Source organism: Cebus imitator, unplaced genomic scaffold (assembly GCF_001604975.1).
Source record: "Cebus imitator isolate Cc_AM_T3 unplaced genomic scaffold, Cebus_imitator-1.0 Scaffold609, whole genome shotgun sequence".
NCBI lineage: Eukaryota > Metazoa > Chordata > Mammalia > Primates > Cebidae > Cebus > Cebus imitator.
The window spans coordinates 523,587-544,732 of NW_016107924.1; the positions used below are offsets into that span (position 1 = coordinate 523,587).

At 38.5% G+C, this 21,146-nt stretch overlaps 1 protein-coding gene across 3 annotated transcripts in view; it reads right to left on the reverse strand.

Moving 5' to 3' along the window:
• The window catches only part of RTN3 (reticulon 3), a 69,944-nt gene that overhangs the window by 28,738 nt on the left and 20,060 nt on the right, over window positions 1–21,146 (reverse strand). Inside the window, exons 2-3 of one of the 3 annotated variants that reach the window (XM_037734369.1) lie at window positions 19,445–19,501; window positions 4,910–6,760 (exon numbers count right to left, since the gene is read on the reverse strand). In XM_037734369.1, coding sequence (XP_037590297.1) covers window positions 4,910–6,760; window positions 19,445–19,501 — 1,908 coding nt within the window. Of the gene's footprint in view, window positions 1–4,909; window positions 6,980–19,444; window positions 19,502–21,146 lie in introns of all 3 variants that reach the window. The other 2 variants (XM_037734368.1, XM_037734370.1) reach the window with 2 other exon arrangements.

Consider the following 21,146-nt stretch of genomic DNA (forward strand, 5'->3'; position numbering starts at 1 on the left):
TAGAGACAGGGTTTCACCATATTGGCCAGGCTTAGAACTCCTGACCTCATGATCTACCCGCCTCAGCCTCCCAAAGTGCTGGGAATACAGGTGTGAGCCACCGCACCAGCCCAGTTCAATTCTTTTATCTCTAGTTGTGCTGCTTATAATCTTTTGTGCATAACTGTGGTTCACAATTAAACAGAGGCTTAAACACAGTTTATCTACAGAAGTTTACGCTGTCACTCTCTGGATCTCTCCTTTCCAAGATTCCTCCTCCCCTTACATTCCACTGATCAAATGGTTGTGGCTGACCCAAATTCTGTCCACTAGTTAAGTATTCTATGAAAGTTTGAGCCAACCTGTCAGGTGCAACTGTCCTCTAGCTAAAAGCAGTAAAAATAAAAAACTAATTCCATGCTGTCTCTTCTCACACGTGTTAACCCTCTTTCAGAATCTGACTGTTCCCGTTCATTCTCCAGTGCCTCCAGGTCTTTGGTTTTTTTAAAATTTTGTCCCGTTATACGCAGGACAGTCAGGTCCAGTAAAAGTCTACTTGGCCATAAGAAAAGAAAACCATTCTGAAATTGCTTCTAAAAATTACTTCCGATTCCTTGTATTTGTAGGTATATGGTTTCATTTTTTTTCCTTCTTTATGGACTCTTTCTAGCCATAGATTCACTTTAAATGATACCAAGATAGGAATTATTTTGTATCCTTTGTTTTGTAACTCTTTTTCATTCTACTTTAGCACCCACCATCTGCTGGGTGCTCAACAACGTAGATTTTACTAATAAATTATGAAAATTTTTTTTCATAACAGAAGACTCTCTAACTTTGACAATAACTAGAAAAATAACGCACATAGCTAGAAATGAGACTGACAAGCAGTAGCACCCTAACACTGAGGAAATATTCACATGTGTGAAAACAGACAAGAATGTTAACTTCAACACTGTCTCTAATAGTAAAAAATAGGAAAGAATCTAAATCCTTATCAAAAGAAAATATTAATAAAATGGATTACCACATTGCTGTTAAAATGAATAAATTATATATAGTCCAACATGAAAGAAGTTTAAAAACCTAATGTTGGGCCAGGCATGGTGGCTCACACCTGTAATCCCAGCACTTTGGGAGGCCGAGGCGGGCGGATCGCAAGGTCAGGAGTTCAAGACCAGCCTGGCCAAATAGTGAAACCCTGTCTCTACTAAAAATACAAAAAATTAGCCAGGCGTGGCAGTGGGTGGCTATAATCCCAGCTACTTGGGAGGCTGAGGTAGGAGAATTGCTTGAACCCGGGCGGTGGAGGTTGTAGTGAGCCAAGACTGTGCCACTGCACTCCAGCTCAGGCAACAGTGTGAGACTCCGTCTCAAAAAAAAAAAAAAACCACAAAACCAAAAACCTAATGTTGAATGAAAAAGTTATACAACAAACATGATAATATGAATAAATGGTTGAAAGACATAAAGCAATACAAACACATTTATTTAAAATAAACTGGAAGGAGGTACCAGGTCCATGATGGTGTTAAGTCTGGGGAAGGGGAGATGGACGGAGTGTTAAGGTGGTAATGAAAGAGTCCTTTAGTTTGGAAACAAATATACTACCGATGCTAACAATTAATAAAAGTTAATTCTACATATAGAGAATATATGAGTGCATGCTGCCTTTGTACTTTTCTATATTTTTTCTTCTTTTAATGTAAACAGCGTTAAACACCTGTGCATCTTTGCACATTTTTAAAAAAGGATAAATTCCTAAAACCAGAATTGCTAGGGCAATTGTTGGTCTTTGTTACATATTATCAATTGCCTTCCAGAAAGGCTGTAACAATTTACATGTAGGTCACCAAACTATATGCTTATTTCCTTGCATTTTTTGCCAATCTGGTTACTAAAACACAAAAAACTATCTTCAGTACACTAGGTATGTGAGGCAGGGATCTGATTTTCTCCCTCAAACTGTTAGAGTCTATCATACCTTAATTACTGAGCAACCCACTATAATATCATAAAGGCTTCATTGCAATCTGTTATATACCATAAAATAGCAAAAACAAACAAAAAAAACATCAATTATTTTCATTGTTTCTTTTGCCTGTTTTCCCAACAACTTTAGGTAGAATATAATTAAGCACTGTTTTTTATCTTACAAAGGAAGACTATGCAGATAACGTATTGAAAACTAGACAATCAGGCAGGTGCGGTGGCTCAGGCCTGTAAATCCCAGCACTTCGGGAGGCCAAGGCGGGGGATAACTTGAGGCCAGGAATTTGAGACCACCCTGGCCAACATGGTGAAACCCAGTCTCTACTAAAAATACAAAAACTTGGCTGGGCATGGTGGCACACACCTGTAATCCCAGCTACTTGGGAGGCTAAGGCATGAGAATCAAGAATCTCTTGAACCCAGGAGGCAGATTGCACCACTTGCACTCCAGCCTGGGCAACAGAATGAGACTTCATCTCAAAAAAAAAAATAAATAAATAAATAAATAAATAAAACTAGACACTGATGCATTTTACTGAAATGGTTTATATTTTTATTTTATTTACTTTAGTTTATTTTTTTTTTTTGAGACAGAGTCTCGCTCCGTTGCCCAGGCTGGAGTGCAGTGGGGCCATCTTGGTTCACTGCAACGAAATGGTTATTTTAAAAGATGTACTCATAAATAAGGCAATTTAAAAAGGTTTTCACTTTTGAAAGCTACAAGAAAGACCTTTAAACTTCTTGGTCTAACTATACCAGTCTTCTTTAATTATCATCTAAAAATACACACTAATCAAAGAATTTGATCAGTGACAAATATCCTGAACTTCCACAGCCCTTTTCATCTCTCATGCTAGGTTAAATGATTCAGTTGAGAATTACTAATAATTAGCATTTACACAACACTTTACTTACTGCAACATACAAAGCAGGGGAAAATAACGATCATCACATTAACAAAGGAAGACGCTGAACCAATTAGACTAGTCATCTAAGGTCACGCTAAAGCAGATATTTGCCAGGATTAGACACAGGAGTTCTTGTAGCATAATTCCAATATGACTTATTACTCAAAAGTTACTACCTATAAGAACTATAATGACTCAGGAAGAAATCCAGAATGTACCAGAGCCAGAGAATCACATTATTGAAATAACTGAAGACCATCTACTTCAAGATCCTCATTTTACAGATAAGAAAACTGAGGCCCCCAAAAGGCTTAGTTGTTCAAAGTCAGACTTCTAGGCACAGTATAGCAAGAATTAGAATCTAGTACTCTTTAATCTAAATTCAGTGAGCTTCAAATACTAGAGTGTAACAGCTATCCTTAATTGGTAATTCAAAAATTTTGGTTTATTGAAAAGCCTCAATGTCTTCACTGATAATTATTAGTGAAATAATTCATATCATTAATCCAATAAATAATTATCCAGTACTTAGTATTATGTACCAGGCCATGTATGCGGTGCTAAATCTGACTATTTACTATGTGCTAAGCACTGAATTACCTGTATTTTCTTTTCTTTTTTTTTTTTGAGACAGGGTCTCACTCTGTCGCCCAGGCGGAGTGCAATGGCGCAAACTTGGCTCACTGCAACCTCCACCTCCCAGGTTCAAGTGATTCTCCTGCCTCAGCTTTCCAAGTAGCTGGGATTATAGGCATGTACCACCACGCGTGGCTAATTTTTTTCTTTTGTATTTTTAGCAGAGACGGGTTTCTCCATGTCGGTCAGGCTGGTCTTGAACTCCCGACCTCAGGTGATCCACCCACCTCAGCCTCCCAAAGTGCTGGGATTACAGGCGTGAGTTACCATCCTGACCCACATTTCCATATTTAATCCTCACAATACCATTATAAGGTTAAGTACAATTTCTCTATTTTAAATATTAAAACTTAAGAAGATAAGTCTACCTATGGTCTCCAGTAAGGAAATGCCTTTACAAAAAGTAAATAGTATAATCAAACACAAATATGTTTAGCCTAGCAAAAATCTCATTTTCTTGTAAATACTGCAACTCTGTATATGATTTTATTTGAAAAAAGGATCTTTAATCAAAAAAGTTTAAAAACCACAGACCTCTACATAGCACCTAACACTGACCACACAGTAGATGCAGAACTTGGTATTACATTAAAGGTTGGGGGTCTCTTGTAGAAGGCTTGAAAGATCTTTTTTTTTTTTCTTATACTTTCCAAGACCTCAGAATAGACAGTATTTGCAGTAATTTAATTGAAAGCCACTTGCTAGAAAAGTGATTGCTTGAAATAGAAGACAAGAGAAGGGGTTTCTGGTACTATCTAACAATGAGTTTTGGCCTGAAGGATATTAAATAAGATACAAAGTAGAAAAATACACTAGTTCTCCTAAGTATTACTCATAAAATAGTACTACAATACTGGTTACCTACTTTCAGAGCATAAAATCTCTGTAGTATATGATCACATTAATTAAAAGTTTCATTTACTATCTTTCCCAGCAGGAATTGCTTTATCTTTGATTGCTAAGATTTCACAAGGTCCATATCAATAAACCCAAGTGCTAAGAAGTGTGACTATTATAAAGATTTAGAAATAAGCTTTGTAAATAAGTAAGAACCTGATGATATTATGTTCTCACCTAATATCACCCTAGGGCCAACCTATAAGAAAAGACATACCTTGAAACATAACTGGAGCATAGAAAAAAATTTTAGGGGAAGATTAATTTTACAAACTGGTCTACTGCTTTGGGAAATACTGGTATTAAGGAAACCAAATCAAGCAATCATTATTTAAAAAAAAAAAAGAGAAAGAGAAGAATCTGCGTTTCCCATCATACAGTATATTATATTCTAGCCATGATTCGTAGGTATAAATCAGACTCTAACATAAATGGCATGCTGATAAATAATCAATCACATAATTAACCACATGCAGTATTCTGATGTGAATAGTTACCTGAGAAGTTTGTCAGAAGTCTTGCTAGGACATGCTTTTTTACTAATTCAGTCTTGCTAAGGCTGGAAACAGCATCTACCCTAGTAGTTTCTCTGATAGCAGTGGGCTTTTGGGAAATCCCAAGATCAGATCCATTCTTGACATTATGTTTTAGGATGTCACATGATCTCTGTGGCCAAGATTCTGGAGCGAATGTGAAAGTTTGTTTCAGCACTTCTTCAGAAGGCAATTCTGTGTCATGCTGTGCAGAAGCTGACTTCTCAGCTTGTCTTTCACCTAATTCTTTAAGAGCCTTGATTGTGAGCTGTTCTTGTTCTAAGTCAAGAGGTGCTACTGGAGTACCTTGAGTGGGGAAAACACCTAGAGGCTCACTTCCATTTGTTTCTTTGCTTTGTTCACTGTATTTGCTTCCAATGTCTTTAATTTCAGAACTACCAGGCTCATTTTCATGTAAGACTTTTTCTACAGGAAGAGCTGTTTTAAAGTCTGTCGTCTTCTCTGATCCTGCTTTAAAGGCATTTCCTTCACTAGCTACTATACCTTTCTCTCTGGTTTCTGCAAAAGCTGCTACCAGGTCCTCTGGGGAGGAATCATCTACATGTTTAACATTTTTCCCATGTAATGACTCTAAATAGGCAGATGTTGTCACATTTAATGAGAATTCTGTCTCATTAAAAACATTTGGAGACACTGTTGAAGGAGGTTTGGGGTTCTGAGTAGTAATAGGGTTTTCAGGCACAACTTCACTCATTTTATCTGACTGCTTCACATCTAAAGAGATATTCATATCAGGTACTTTTGGACATGCTGCCTCACGAGCTGGACTCCTTTCAAGAATATCAGGCCAATCTTGATGTAGTTCAGAATCACTGACCAACTCCTCAAAGTTTTTAGTTGTTTCTTCTTCTCTCTTACAACTGGGAATCTCTTTGATTTCTCTTTCACCTGTTTTTACAACAGTACTTCGAATGGAAACAGGTTTTTCAGCCTGAATTTTGTTATTTTCAAATGATGACTCTGCTGTGATGTCCTCTATTACTGTGTCATCAGACTCACCAGAACTATCGGCCTCTGTGATTTCTCCCAATGCAGAGCTCTGCCAGTTCATTTCATCTTTCAGGTGGTCATCAGATAAAACCACTTTCACTGTGGCCACTCCAGAACCCAAAGAGTCACATTTCTCAGGTGTAGACTCAGGTAATTCTGCAAGTACGTCATCCTGTTTCTGCATATTGCCTTGTACACCTCCGATACTGACTTCTTTTGCGGAACTGAGAGGATCTGCTTTAGGTTTTCCAGTGATAGCATTTTCTTGCGGGAGAGATGCTTCCGCCCAATCACCTGTTGATTTAGTGATGGGAGTGCTCCCATTAACAGAACATACAGGAATTTTCTGATCAGTGTTAGTTTTAAGATTTACAACTGGAATTTCTGAATTATATTCACTCATGACAAGTCCTGTAGTTTTTGTGATGCGCTCACAGGATTTATCAGTCTGTTGTTTCACTTGAGGAACCAAATCCCAAGTCAGTATTTCATTAGTGAAGTTATGCATATCATTCACACATCTAGACACTTCTTCCAGTGCTGCATTTGTGTGTGAAAACTGTCTACTGAGCAATGCAGACATTGAGTAACGTCCTGCCTCTTTATTTCTCAGTGGAAAAAGCTTGTCATTAGTCTCTGAAATGTCTTCGGATGATTCTCTATCAGTGTGCATAGACCAGCTGCCAAAATCATCTGTGTTCTCCTTATATGAGTCTTTAAATTCTTTATCAAATGCTGCTTTGTCAATAATTACTTCAAATGGTGATTCGGGGGAATCCTTTTCAATAACACCATCTCCTGAAACTTTGGATGGGGACAAAGAATATGTATAAATGCCTTCTACCTTAGAGTGCTCAGTAGGTGGTTTCTGGGCTGTTAGCAAAGTGAATCTGTCATCAGAATCCAATGCAGTTTTAGCTTCCCTACTTGATACCTCATTTGGGTTCTTGGTCTCTTTATCTATTTGCTCTTCCACTCCACCAATTTTCTTTGAGAGAAAAGCAGGATGCTCTGGGAAACTGGCTGGAATAGAAGGACGGTCATAATGAAACGCTGCAAGAGAAACTGAAGAGTCTGATACGTTGTTGTCCCCTGAGGCTTTTCCATCTTTTTCATATCTTTTAGATCCAAGTGGTCTTTTCCTTCATTGGCTAAAATAGGCTGGCTCCCTAACACTTTACTTTTTTCTCCATGTAGTATTATAAGGCCAGTATTACGTATTTCAGAAGATAAAAGAAAGGAAGAAGTCATAATTTCTGAAAATGGCTCATTAGAGCAAAGAGAGCTCAATACCTCTATGATCAGAATTTCAAAGAAAAAAATTGTTTACCAGGTACAATTACACATTAGCTAGCCAAGCCAAGCAGCATGCTTTTTAATTTTAAAATTACATAAATATGTATATACACACACAGGATGTATATATACACACATAAATACATACATATACACACATAAATACGTAACAAAACAAACAAGTCATCCTACAGGACATGCATAAAACTGCCAACGGTGAAACAGAAAAGCCATTTCATGCTGTGAACTGCAAATGACAAAAAATTTTCATGACAAATACTTTTTGGTCTACTTTTCCACTGTAAAGAGAAAGCATAAAGAAGGGCGGTAAGATTGAGAAATCTAGGGAGGTTTTTATTATTCTGGTAGAGCTAATCAACCAAAGCAAAATAATCCATACAAAACAAATAACTTGATACTATGATGCATTGAAAGACTTTAAACTGTAAACTGAACAATTCATGGCACACACTGCTTCTATAAATCCACTGTTAGAGTCTCACAATCTGAGAAGGAAAAAAAGAAGTGGCCAGATTTCTTTTTGATTTTTAGGAGATGCAACAGACCGTTCCTGAGCCTGAAGTGAGACTAGAATTACTCTATTCTACCCACAGGAAGAATCTGTCCCATGTACAAATAAATAGCCGTGATATTCTAAACTAAACGGTACTGAAAAAGGTTGACCTACTTCAAAATCTCTCTTTTTTTTTACATGGAGTCTTGTTCTTGTCGGCCAGGCTGGAATGCAATGGCGCGCTGTAGGCTCACTGCAACCTCCACCTCCCAGGTTCAAGGGATTCTCCTGCCTCAGTCTCCTGAGTAGCTGGTATTACAAGCGCCTGCCACCACACCTGGCTATTTGGTATTTTTGGTAGGGACGGGGTTTCAGCATTTTGGTCAGGCTGGTCTTGAACTCCCAATCTTAAGTGATCCACCCTACTTGGCTTCCCAAAGCGTTGGGTTTACAGGCATGAGCCACCACGCCCACCCAGCCCCTCCAAAATCTTTTGTACCGACTCGTCATTTAAATCAATATTGTAGCCGGGCACGGTGGCTCACGCCTGTAATCCCAGCACTTTGGGAGGCCGAGGCGGGTGGATCACGAGGTCAAGAGATCGAGACCATCCTGGTCAACATGGTGAAACCCCGTCTCCACTAAAAATATAAAAAATTAGCTGGGCATGGTGGCGCGTGCCTGTAATCCCAGCTACTCAGGAGGCTGAGGCAGGAGAATTGCCTGAACCCAGGAGGCGGAGGTTGTGGTGAGCCGAGATCGCGCCATTGCACTCCAGCCTGGGTAACAAGAGCGAAACTCCGTCTCAAAAAAAAAAATAAATAAAATCAATCAATCAATCAATCAATATTGTACCATGCAAATTGACACTCTGGTTAAGACAGAGTTAACTTGGCTGGGCACAGTGGCTCATGCCTGTAATTTCAGCACTTTGGGAGGCCTAGGCAGGTGGATCACCTGAGGTCAGGAGTTCAAGACCAGCCTGACCAAAATGCTGAAACCCTGTCTCTACTAAATATACAAAAAAATTAGCCAGGCGTGGTGGTGGGCGCCTGTAATCCCAGCTACTCAGGAGGCTGAGGCAGGAGAATCACTTGAACCCGGGAGACCACGCCTTTGCACTCCAGCCTGGGCAACAAGAGCAAAACCCCAACTCAAAAAAAAAAAAAAAAGAAAAAAGTTAACTCCAGAATTACTTTTAAAATAGAAAATATCCTCAAAGTAATACATTAAGTCTTATCAGTTATTAATACCACAGTAGCCATCAATCTACCACACAGTTTCCTAACTTTCCACTCTAACAAGTTATTAGGGAAAAGGATAAAAACAAACATCCCAAGGGCTGGTGCTTTCTTATTTCCTTTATTTATTTGTTTGTTTTTGAGACAGGGCCTTCCTATTTCCCCCAGACTGGAGTGCAAATGGTGCAATCGTGAACAGCCTTGGCCTCCTGGCTTCAAGCTATCCTCCCACCTCAGCCTCCCAAGTAGCAGGGACCACAGGCACATGCCACCATACCTGGCTAATTTTTAAACTTTCTACAAACATGGGGTCTTGCTACGTTGCCAGGTTGGTCTCAAACTACCAGGCTCAAGCAATCTGACCAACTTGGCCTCCTAAAGTGCTGGGATTATAGGCATGAGCCACCTCGCCCAGCCCTAGATGCTGTCTTTCTTACATACTGTTGTATCTTTGGAGCTGGAACAAAGTGGGTCTTAAATAGCCCCAAATAAGTGAATCAAAGATTTCGCTTGGTCAGCTGAGACCTAAATAGGCTCAGGACAGCAATGCCTTGAGCATGAATGAGTAACTGGGAAAATGTGACAGATAAATTCTTTTGGGATTACTTTTATTCAGCTTATGTTCCCTTTTTCATGTAAACACCCAAATATCAGATAAAAGCAAAATTATGACTTTATTCAAAATTATTAAAGACAATATTTTACTACAATAAATAAAATTCTGCTACTATAAAAATGCTTTGAAATGCCATATAAAGTTCCCCTACTTCAATACATCACTGAAATTTGATGTAATAAGAGTTGCGCTTTAGAAATAGTATAACTGTAATCTGGTTATTAGAACAAAAAGTCTTTGTACATTGAAGAAAAACTGTTAAAGCCTGGTGGCAAAGCTATATTACCAAAACAAAACACTTGAAGTAAACTTTAACTCATATGTAGTTCTAATTTAGTAAACATGGTTTGCCTCTACCATTATATAGAATGGATATTCAGCATGACTAGATTAGGGCATAATAGAAATGAAGCCCAGCATTGTAGGTTAAAAGGTTCAAAAATCTGAAGTGTAAAGTACTACAGGTTACATTTTAAATTAGAAATATTCCACATTCTGAGCCACGCATTGTTACTGAATTTACTAGTCAGTGTTTCTACCAGAAAATATTCAGTGAACTAAGGTTATGATAAAACTGTTTCGGAACCTCTCTCTTCAAACAACTCTGAGGTGCGTCAAACTGACTCCACACCACAGGGAGGTTCAGCTTACATGGTTTGTGTTTTTTCTTTTTGAGACACAGTCTCGTTCTGTTGCCCAGGCTGGAGTGTGGTGGTGCAATCTCGGTTCACCGAAACCTCTGTCTCCCGGGTTCAAGCTATTCCCCTGCCTCAGCCTCCCGAGTAGCTGGGATTACAGGTGTGTACCACCACACCGGTTTTTTTTTTTTTTTTTTTTTTTTTTGAGATGGAGTCTCACTCTGTCTCTCAGGCTGGAGTACAGTGGCGCAATCCCAACTCACTGCAACCTCCATCTCCTGGGTTCAAGTGATTGTCCTGCCTCAGCCTCCCAAGTAGGTGAGATTACAGGCGCCCGCCACCACACCTGGGTAACTTCTGTATTTTTAGTAGAGACAGGGGTTCCTCATGTTGTCCAGGCTAGTCTCAAACCCCCGAGCTCATGCAATCTGCCTGTCTCAGCCTCCCAAAGTGCTAGAATTATAGGCATGAGCCGCTGTGCCCAGCCAGCTTATATGTTTTAAGGAGATTTCAGATTATGCAGATTTGTCATCTTACAGATGAACGTCAACAAAATGGATTAGTCATAATTCAACAGATGTCTACTGAGTGCCTAACACACGCCAGACACTATTTTAGCAACTGGGCTTAAAGCAGTGAATAAAACAGAAAAAATCTCTTGCTTTTATGGGGCTTACAACACAGAGGGGGAGACAGACAATAAGCAAAATAATGATGACAATGATGTGATGGTGATTGTGCTTGATGAAACAAAACAAACAAAAGAGAAAGCAATCGAACTGAATGCTAACCAAAGATTATTCACATCACTGGGAAGGAAGAACACGGTAAAACTGTTATGCTTTAGCAGGACACAAACTGGTCAGTTCACAGAGTTTTGCTTTTCTCTTAATCTTCCTTGAACTCTTAATACTCCAAAAGTTTCAAGTTAGGTGTAGAATAATCTTAGGTAAAACTACAAGATAAGGTTAGAAGTCCTATTCTCAGAATGCTAACAATTCCTCTACTGAGCACCATGACTGCCTGACAGACTTCAAACATTAAAGATTCTTTAGGCTGGGTGTGGTGGCTCATCCCTGTGTTCTCAGAACTTTCAGAGGCAGAGGAGAGATTGCTTGAGTCCAGGAGGTCAAGGTCAGCCTGGGCAACATGGTAAGACCCTGCCTCCACAAAAAACAGAAAAATTAGCCAGGCATGGAGGTGCATGCCTGTGGTCCCAGCCACTTGAGAAGCTGGAGTGGGAGGACTAGTTGAGCCTGAGAGGTCAAGGCTGCAGTGAGCCATGGTTATGCCACTGCATTCCAGCTTGGGTGACAGAGGGAGAAAGAAAAGAAAAGAAATGATTATTTAATATGACATGGCCACTAGATGTAAAAAAAAAAACCTCTAATAATGTTCCCTAATAATAATATTATAACTTACTATTTGTAAGTAAGTATTATAACTTACTAGAAAACTATTTATATTGTTTTCTAGGGGCAAGCTCACTGAGCAAACAGAGCTCAGTGCTGCATTCAATTCTCAGTGATTGTGAGATGCAGGCACCAGCTCTAATCATTATTGCCAATCAAGCTTTCCCACATGTAGAAAAATAAGGTAGCACCACCATCTGTGCTTTAATTTTAATTATCTTGTTTAGAATTTCAGCAAATGAAAAGACCATTTTTGGCTAGTTGAAACCCTAACAAACTTGGACAGAGTTGACCTATACCAAGACAATGGGAAAAACTGGGCTGGAAGTAAAAAGTTTATAAAGACATGCAAACATTAAACAGAACGAAGACCAACAACTAACTATTAAGTCTTTTACAACAGCTCTGATAAGCAAAGACTCTTCCAATTAGTCACTATGGCACTTAGAGTCACTGGTGTTACCCAAGTCAGTACATGGCAAAAGGACAGAAAAGTCCAGTGAATCTGAAGGCAGTTAGCTTATAAAATACTGTACACTGTAAAACTGTCTGGTAGAATAAATCTGGATTATTTTATAACTCAGAAAATCTCTACATTTCTCTTTTCAAAAGATTCATACCTTCACATGCGCTCCAAGAGCTTTTCAACATTACTCAAAACAAACCTCCATCAAAACTCTCATTATGAACATTTGCTAAATTAGTTCTGTTATAATGGAATTTAATGTGGATACTTATTTAAGCGTTCTTTTTTTTGTTCCCTTTTTTTCTCTTCAGGTGGAGGTGGAAACAATCAAGTGTTCTAATCATTTAAAAACATAGTGCTACTATATTAACAAATAAGGTCATAGATCTAGTAGATTTATTAAAAGGGAATCAGCTGGGTGCATTGGCTCATGCCTGTAATCCTAACACTTTGAGAACCTAAGGTGGGAGACTGCTTGAGCCCAGGAGTTTGAGATCAGCCTGGGCAACAGTGAGACTCCATCTCTACAAAAAAATTAAACAATTAGCCAGGCACGATGGCATGCACCTGTGGTCCTCACTACTTGTGATGCTGAAGTGGGAGGACTGCTTGAGCCCAGGAGGTCCAGGCTGCAGCCAATCACACCACTGTACTCCGCCCTGGGTGACAGGGCACTACCTCTTACCATATATTGATTCTCACCCCCCACCCCCATTTTTTGAGATAGGATACATATATATATATTTATACATACTATATATATAGTTATACCTAAAATATATATATTTTATATGTATAAAAAAATATATATACACCATTTTTTTATTGAGATGGAGTCTCACTCTGTTGCCCAGGCTGGAGTGTAGTGGTGCAATCTCGGCTTACTGCAACCTTCACCTCCCGGGTTCAAGTGATTCTCCTGTGTCAGCCTCCCGAGTAGCTGGGACTACAGGTGCATGCCACCACACTGAGCTAATTTTTGTATTTTTAGTGGAGATGGGTTTTCACCATGTTGGCTAGGCTTGTCTCAAGCTCCTGATCTCAACTGATCCTCCCACCTTAGCCTCCCAAAGTGCTAGGATTACCGGCGTCAGCCACCACGCGCAGCTAGTAACTTTTCCTCAACAAAATGTTTCACAGATGATCTTCACCACCAGCAGGGTCAAAGTATATTTTAGTTTAATGTACAACCAGCTGAACAATTTAACAACCAAGAACAAAGACAGCCTTTGGCACAATCTTTCGCAACTTCTCTCAAACTTAAGATGGCTACTAGTACTTCATGGGCTTTATCTCTGATTTACTACCTCAGAGTCTCCTAAGGACAGAGCTCAGGAATCTGTATTACAAGTTTCCCAGGCAATGAACCAGGTTTGAGAACCACAGCCTTGATATATTTGGTATGTGTTAGAAGGGCAGAAAGATAAGGGCCATACTTCAGAGCTCTAGTTCCATAAAAATCCCACAGGAGGAGCCACTCGTCACTACTATTCCTCACATAGATGGGCTTGAACAGAAGCACAACTTAGGAGTAGCAAGGAATGCAGCAGGGGCGGTCTTCCTGTGCCTACTTTAAATACTTCCATATGTTAATTCTAAAGTACGGTAATTCTGCATTTTTATTGGAATAAGGCAAAACCCACATCTGACTAGAACATCTGGCATGGGAATTGAGGAAGAATCTTCTCCTTTATATGCCTAGAGTATTTTATCTTTTAGAGCAAGACAGGGAGTTTAAAATAACATGATTAAAAAAACCCTACAGTGTCTAAGGCTGGGCACAGTGGTGCCTGCCTGTAGTCCCAGCTATTTAGGAGGCTGAGGTGGGAAGACTGAGTCCAGGGGTTTGAGACCATCCTGGGCAACACAGTGAGATCACATCTCTTAAAACAACAACAACAAAAAATACTTATAAGTGAATTTTCTGTAGACATTAAGTAAATACATTTGAATTGAAAAATCCTTCATATACTGTTTATTCTTTTTTCCTCAAAATGTCTCTTAAAGATTTAGTACTTATCTATTCAAGTACTTAAAACTTAATTACTAAAAATAAAATGTGATCTATAATTAAGGAATAAAGAATGCTATATCCTATATCAAAGAGTTCTTCCTAAAAAGAGTAAATAGCTTTAAATTATGTTATAGTTACCATGTGGTTAATTACCTGCTCACTTAAGAAATTCATTACTTTTTACTAAAAGGGTATCTGTAACATGGAATAATGACACACATCAGTGAAAAATGGGTGCCAGCCTGTAGTAGCCACTTACTTTTTCACATCCGTACTGTGCATATTTATATGAGCGAGGTTTGAAATATTCAGGTATAGGTTTTCCTACACTTGAATTTTCTCATGTTCACAAAACAAAAAGACAAATTCGTGCAAAACAGTATCAACAACTTTCAGCCACAGCATCAAAATAGGAAGTTAGCCAGCAGACACTCTACAGCCAAGCTAGATTCTAAACAAAAAGTCTCTTTTGTACAAAGAAAAATGTTTTTTTCTTTTGTTTTTTAAAAAAGGCTGTAACTGGCAAATTTACTTTTTCCTCAATGCTTGCCCCAAGTTCAGGGTTATAACTTCCTATTCCAGATGCCTACTGCATTAGTCAAACTGAATGCAAGTGTTCATTAATGCAAATGTGCTTCCAATGCAGCATGGTGGATGGATTCTCTCTTTCTAATCTCATTTTCACTTACTTTTCTTCCAATGTTTTCTAAAGAAACAGTATTTTCCATCTTCCATTCTTATCAAACTCTTATCAAAGGTTTCAAGAGTAAAACAAAAAATTTGTTTGATTTTGATTTTGTTGGTGGGAGCATATATCCTAGATGACACTAAATTATATCACTAATAGTGATAATATGGTCAAAACAATGATATCTGCCTCTTCTGCTGTCATGATTTTAATATTAACTTCAAAATGCTACCTCTAAAAAAAGTCTAAACCCTAAAATACAGTTAATTTATTTGATCATCTTTATTACAGGTCCAGCAGTTATGACCATGGCTTTGGCATTCTCAGAGTCTTACTTACTTGCTGTGTTACCTTGGGCAAGTTATTCACCATTTTCAAGTTATTTAAACTGGTAAAAGAGGTAGTCCCTTTCCTTTATAGAATTGCTTATAAAGATTAAATGAGATGATTTATGTAAAGTTTACTGGGCATAGTAAAAGTTCAATGAAAATTAGTCACATACTACATTTACATTTCTGTCAGTATCTTTTTATATTTTATGAAGTACAGGAAAACATCGTTAAAATGTAATCCACTATTTTGAAACTCTCAGGGATTATTAGCACGAAATATAATGTTGCTTGATGGAAAAAGGAAACCATAACCTAAACACTGCAAGGACAAGGACTACTCAGGGGTACAACTTATTGAAGAAGGAACTGATTATTCCATTGACATTCTACTTAGAAATCTACTCACATCAAAAGTTTAACTTCCTAGCTTATCTAGATGTATTCTCAAAGTAGTACCACTTAATGAGTATCACAAAATTTATTTAAAAATATTTAACTGCCTGTTATTCAGTCTGAATTAATGACATTTTAAATACATGCATCTACCTGAAACCCAATAATGGTAAGTATGTATTTCATTATTTAAAAAATATGTCATTCTTAAATCTTAAAATGTCCTATTTAGGCCAGGTATGGAGGCTCATGCCTGTAACCCCAGCACTTTGGGAAGCCGAGGTGGAAGGACCACTTGTGCTCAGGAGTTCTGCCTGGGCAACCTAGTGAGACTCTGATGCTATTTTTTTTTAAGTCCTATTTAATTATTACAACATATTGCTTAATATGTCTGGTGTATACAAAAATAGCCAGCTTCCCTAATACTAGATAGCTAAGGCATATGAAACCAAATAAATTAGTTGGGTTAGTGTCAGTGATGGACTTGAGGTTTATGCTGGTGGCAGCAGTCACTTTCACAGGCCTGTATGGAAGTGGACTGTTACCAGAGCCCTCATCTCTCACCCTGGGTTTTAATAGTTAACCAAGTATATCAACAGCTTCCTCTTCCCTTATTTTTACTAAGGCAGACTGGAAGCTACCAGTTTTGGCTACCCTAGAAAACACCTAGATCATCTGCCAAGGTGAGGTGTTCCCTCAAACAACTGAACAGGCTAACCCCTAGATTGCCAATGACGTAGAGCCCCACTGGGCTACTTTTCCATCATGTGTTTTGTTTATTTGTTTGTTACAGGAGAAAATACTACTAATAGAGGCTAAATGAAACCCATTCAAGGAAAAGACATTCTTTTTTTTTTTTTTTTTTTTTTTTGAAAAAAAATTTTTTTTTTTTTTTTTTTTTTTTTTTTTTTTTTTTTTTTTTTTTTTTTACAAAGTTTTGCTCTTTCATCCAGGCTGCAGTGCAATAGTGTGATTTGGCTCACTGCAACCTCTGCCCCCTCCTTCCCCACCCCCTCACCAGGTTCAAGTGATTTTCCTGCCTTGGCCTCCCGAGTAGATGGGATTATAGGTGCCCACACCACGCCTGGCTAATTTTTATATTTTTAGTAGAGACGGGGTTTCACCATTTTGGCCAGGCTGGTCTTGAACTCCTGACCTCAGGTGATCCACCTGCCTCAGCCTCCCAAAGTGCTAGAATTACAGGCATGAGCCACCATTCCTGGCCAGATAGGGCATTTTTAATTACCTTTTTAGAATAACACTATTCTCAATCTACCTTAGTCAAAAAAAATTTTTTTGGAAGCAAAAAGGAAAAATAAGTGTATGGTGTCTTACAAATTCTAATACACACTGTGAAACTGAAGCCTATTTAAACATTCATTTTTAATTAAAATCCTTTTTATTTACCTCCCTTCTACTTGAGTATACATGTAATTTTTGTTAACATGGATTAAAAAATTTTTAAAGCTATGACAGTTATCTTTTCAACATGTCATATATTCGGTATGTTAGGCATACATACTTGAGGGTTACACTATTACACTGTTTTAGAGTATCAACTATTCCTTCTCTTTTCTTTTTTATTTTTATTTTTTTCATAAACATCAAACTTGGGCTAGCTTACTGACTCAACTATCCCTTTGCTATATGAAAAAAGTGACTTGGTTGGCACAGTGGCTCATGCCTGTAATCTCAGCACTTTGGGAGACTGAGGTGGGCGAATCCGTTGAGGTCAGGAGTTTGAGACCAGGCTAACATGACGAAACCGCATTTCTACTAAAAATACAAAAATTAGCTGGGTGTGGTGGTACATGCCTGTAATCCCAGCTACTCAGGAGGCTGAGGCGAGAGAATCGCTTGAGCCTGGTGAGTGGAGGTTGCAGTGAGCTGAGATCATGCCCTTGTACTCCAGCCTGGACAACAGAGACTCCATCTCAAAAAAAAAAAAGAAAAAGAAAAAAAAAATGAAAATCAAAAAGTGACTTAAGGTTAGAATGTATGGTTAAAGATCTGAAATACTTACAAGAGAGGAAATATAATGATTTGTTCTATTTATACTATATTTTTCTTCCGGAGTAGAATAAATGTAATATCTATTTGCCTAAATTATTAAGCTTCTCATAAGAAAAAAAAAAACCCTTAAAAATATAAATATGGTCAAGTTCCAAATGTCAAGAACAATGTAAGTACTTTTTTTTTGAGATATACCTTCACTCTTGCTCCCCAGGCTGGAGTGCAGTGTCACGATCTTGGCTCACTGCAATCTCCACCTCCCTGGTTCAAGCGATTCTCCTGCTTCAGCCTCCTAAGTAGCTGGGATTAGAGGCATGTACCACTACATCCAGCTAATTTTTTTTTTTTTTTTTTTTTTTGCATTTATGGAGTTTCGCCATGTTGGCCAGCCTGGTCTCAAACTCCTGACCTCGGGTGATCCACCCACCTCGGCCTCCCAAAGTGCTGGGATTACAGGCGTGAGCCACCTCACCCAACCTAATTAAGTATTTTTAGTAGAGACAGGGTTTCCCCATGTTGTTCAGGCTGGTCTCAAACTCCTGACCTCAGGTGATCCACCTGCCTTGGCCTCCCAAAGTGCTGGGATTACAGGCGTGAGCCACCACAAGAAGCAGATTTAACAAGGCAAAAGTTTTACTAATTAAAAAAAAAATCCCATTATATTTTTATTGTTATAAGGGAAAAGTCTTTTGCAGCTAGAGAATTCCAGCTGCAACTGTTTGCACAACACTTCTTAAATCTATCAATCTATCTAGTGATTTTAACTACTTTTTCCTTTTTTAAAATAAGGGTTTTCCATCGACCTATATTTGGGTCTAGCACAACAGCACAAATGAAATAGTACTTTATTATTAGTGAAACTTGATGAAGCACATAGTACCCTCTCTTTCAGATTCTTGGCAATGTCATCTCTACAAACTGATTCCCTTCCCTACAGATTGACAGATTAAAAACAAAACAAAGCCACAACTCAATCTCTAGGACAAGAAGCCTTGCTTGCCAAAAGTCACATAAATGACTTGTTCCATGTTCCTAGGCAATTTGGGTACTAGCCTAGCTTTTAGGACACATCTCAGATAAATTCACATTAAAATACTCTAGCTAGGTTGGCAATTTTCTAGGAGTGGAAGCACATCTTTATACTGGTTTTCCAAATCCGCTACCACTTGCTTGGCCAACACATATACTAAAACCATGTAACCAGTTACATAGCTGCAAATCCATACATTAAATGCATTCTAGGGGTTGGGTGTTTTCTGAGCCACAATTTTTTTTGCTGTTGATGGTGGTGGTGAGGCAGGGTCTTGCTCTGTCACCCATGTGGGAGTGCACTGGCACAATCATTGCTCACTGCAAACTCCAACCCCGGGGCTCAAGCAATTCTCCCACCTCAGCCTCCCAAGTAGCTGGGATGATGGACACACACCACCAATGCCTGGATATTTTTTTGTAGAGACAGGGTTTCACCATATTGCCCAGGCTGGTCTCAAACTCATGAGCTCAAGTGATCTACCCACCTTTGCCTCCCAAAGTACTGAGATTACAGGTGTGAGAAATTGCACCTAGCCTCTGAGTCACAATTCTATCTGCTCCAAATTCTGGTGGGCAAGTTTTTAATTTTAAAGAAATACTCAAAACTATACCTAAAGTTTATGCTATGTTAAGGGGTCCACCCAGCCTTATTTTATTTTATTAACCATTACAGGAAACCCACTTAAAACTGCTAAATAGAAAGAAGTAGCTTGTAATTAGTTTTCATTTTAGGGGATTCAGGGGCAACAGACTTGTGCCTCATATCCCCAGTTACAGCCTCTTTCTCAACATTTTTCTTTTATCAATGCACAAAAAAAATATGACAGACTTGCCTTGTGAGGTCGAAAATAGGGATACAGGCTGAGAGGAAGAGGAAGAAACAAAGGAATCTGAAAGAAAATATACAGCATGAGAATATGACAACCTCACACAGAAATTTTAACTTTAACTTTCTTTTTGATGGGGAGGAAGAGCCAAGCATCATAATTGCATTGGGTTTAACAAGGGGGAAAACCCAAATCTTTACATTGAATTATTGTTTTCACTCACCTGGTAGCAAAATCTTATTTTGTTTTCAAGATGCATTTCTAAAAGTTAATCCATTCCTTTTTTTTTTTTTTTTTTAGTCAAACATTCTCACCTTCCAAAAAAAGAGGAACCCCTAGCATTTTAAATCAAGCACAACCTCAAGAACAAATGATGCTACTCTGCTACTCTATGTGGGAAAGGGAAAATAAGTATCTGAGTACTAATTAATATTTGCTTTTAACCATTCCTGAATACATTTTGAGGAGCTAGTCACTAACATAAGCATTTAAATATATCTAATTGGCAAATATGCAAAGTTGACCCTAAATATTTTTTTAAAAAGCACAATTAATCCATTGGGAGAAAAGAACTACATGAGAAATCTATCTTCCAAAATTATACTCCTTTAGGCCTGGTGCAGTGGCTCACATCTGTAATCCCAGTACTTAGGGAGGCCAAGGCAGGTGGATCACCTGAGGTCAGGAGTTTGAAATCAGCCTGGCCAACATGGTGAAACACCATCTTACTAAAAATACAAAAATTAGCTGGGTGTGGTGGCGCATGCCTGTAATTCCAGCTACTCAGGAGGCTGAGACAGGAGAATGAATCCCTTGAACCCAGGAGGTAGAGGTTGCAGTGAGCCAAGATTGCACCACTGCAGTCCAGCCTGGGCAACAAAGTGAGACTCCATCTTTAAAAAAATGAAATAAAATAAAATTATACTCGTCTAAATTCAGCAACATACATCAAATTTAAAATGCACATATTCTCCTCCCAGTCCCCCTGCACAATACTAACTCTACAGTTACATTTCTAAGAATTTATCCTACAGACATATATGCATACATGTACAAAGATATGTGTATGAGGATATTCATAAGAGCTCTGGTTATAAATATTAGGAATACTCTAAATGACCATCAACAGAAGCCTAAAGTTACACCTAGCACTTGCTTGGTCAACACATATACTAAAACTGGAAGGATACACAGAAGACTAGCATGGCCCCTTAAGTTATTTTTAAAAGAGTTACATGCAAACTATGAAATACTTGCTGCTATGAGAAAGAATGAAGTACAGCTATACCTTTGTATCTGAGGGGGACTGGTTCTAGAACACCCCCCACACCAAAATCCAAAGATACTTAAGTCCTATGTATAAAATGGCATTGTATTTGCATATAACCTATACACACCCTCCCTTATAATTTAAGTATCCTTTAGACACCTAATACAATGTAAATGCTATGTAAATAGTAGACACACTGTATTACATTAAAAATTTGTATTTTTTCTTTTTTTAAAAAAATATTTTTGATACACAATCGGTTGAATCTACAGATGTAGAACCTGAGATAAGGTGGGCCAAGTGTATACGTAGATATAGTCCATATATGAATTAAATTTAAAAAGCAAGGGCCGGGCGCGGTGGCTCAAGCCTGTAATCCCAGCACTTTGGGAGGCCGAGGCGGGTGGATCATGAGGTCAAGAGATCGAGACCATCCTG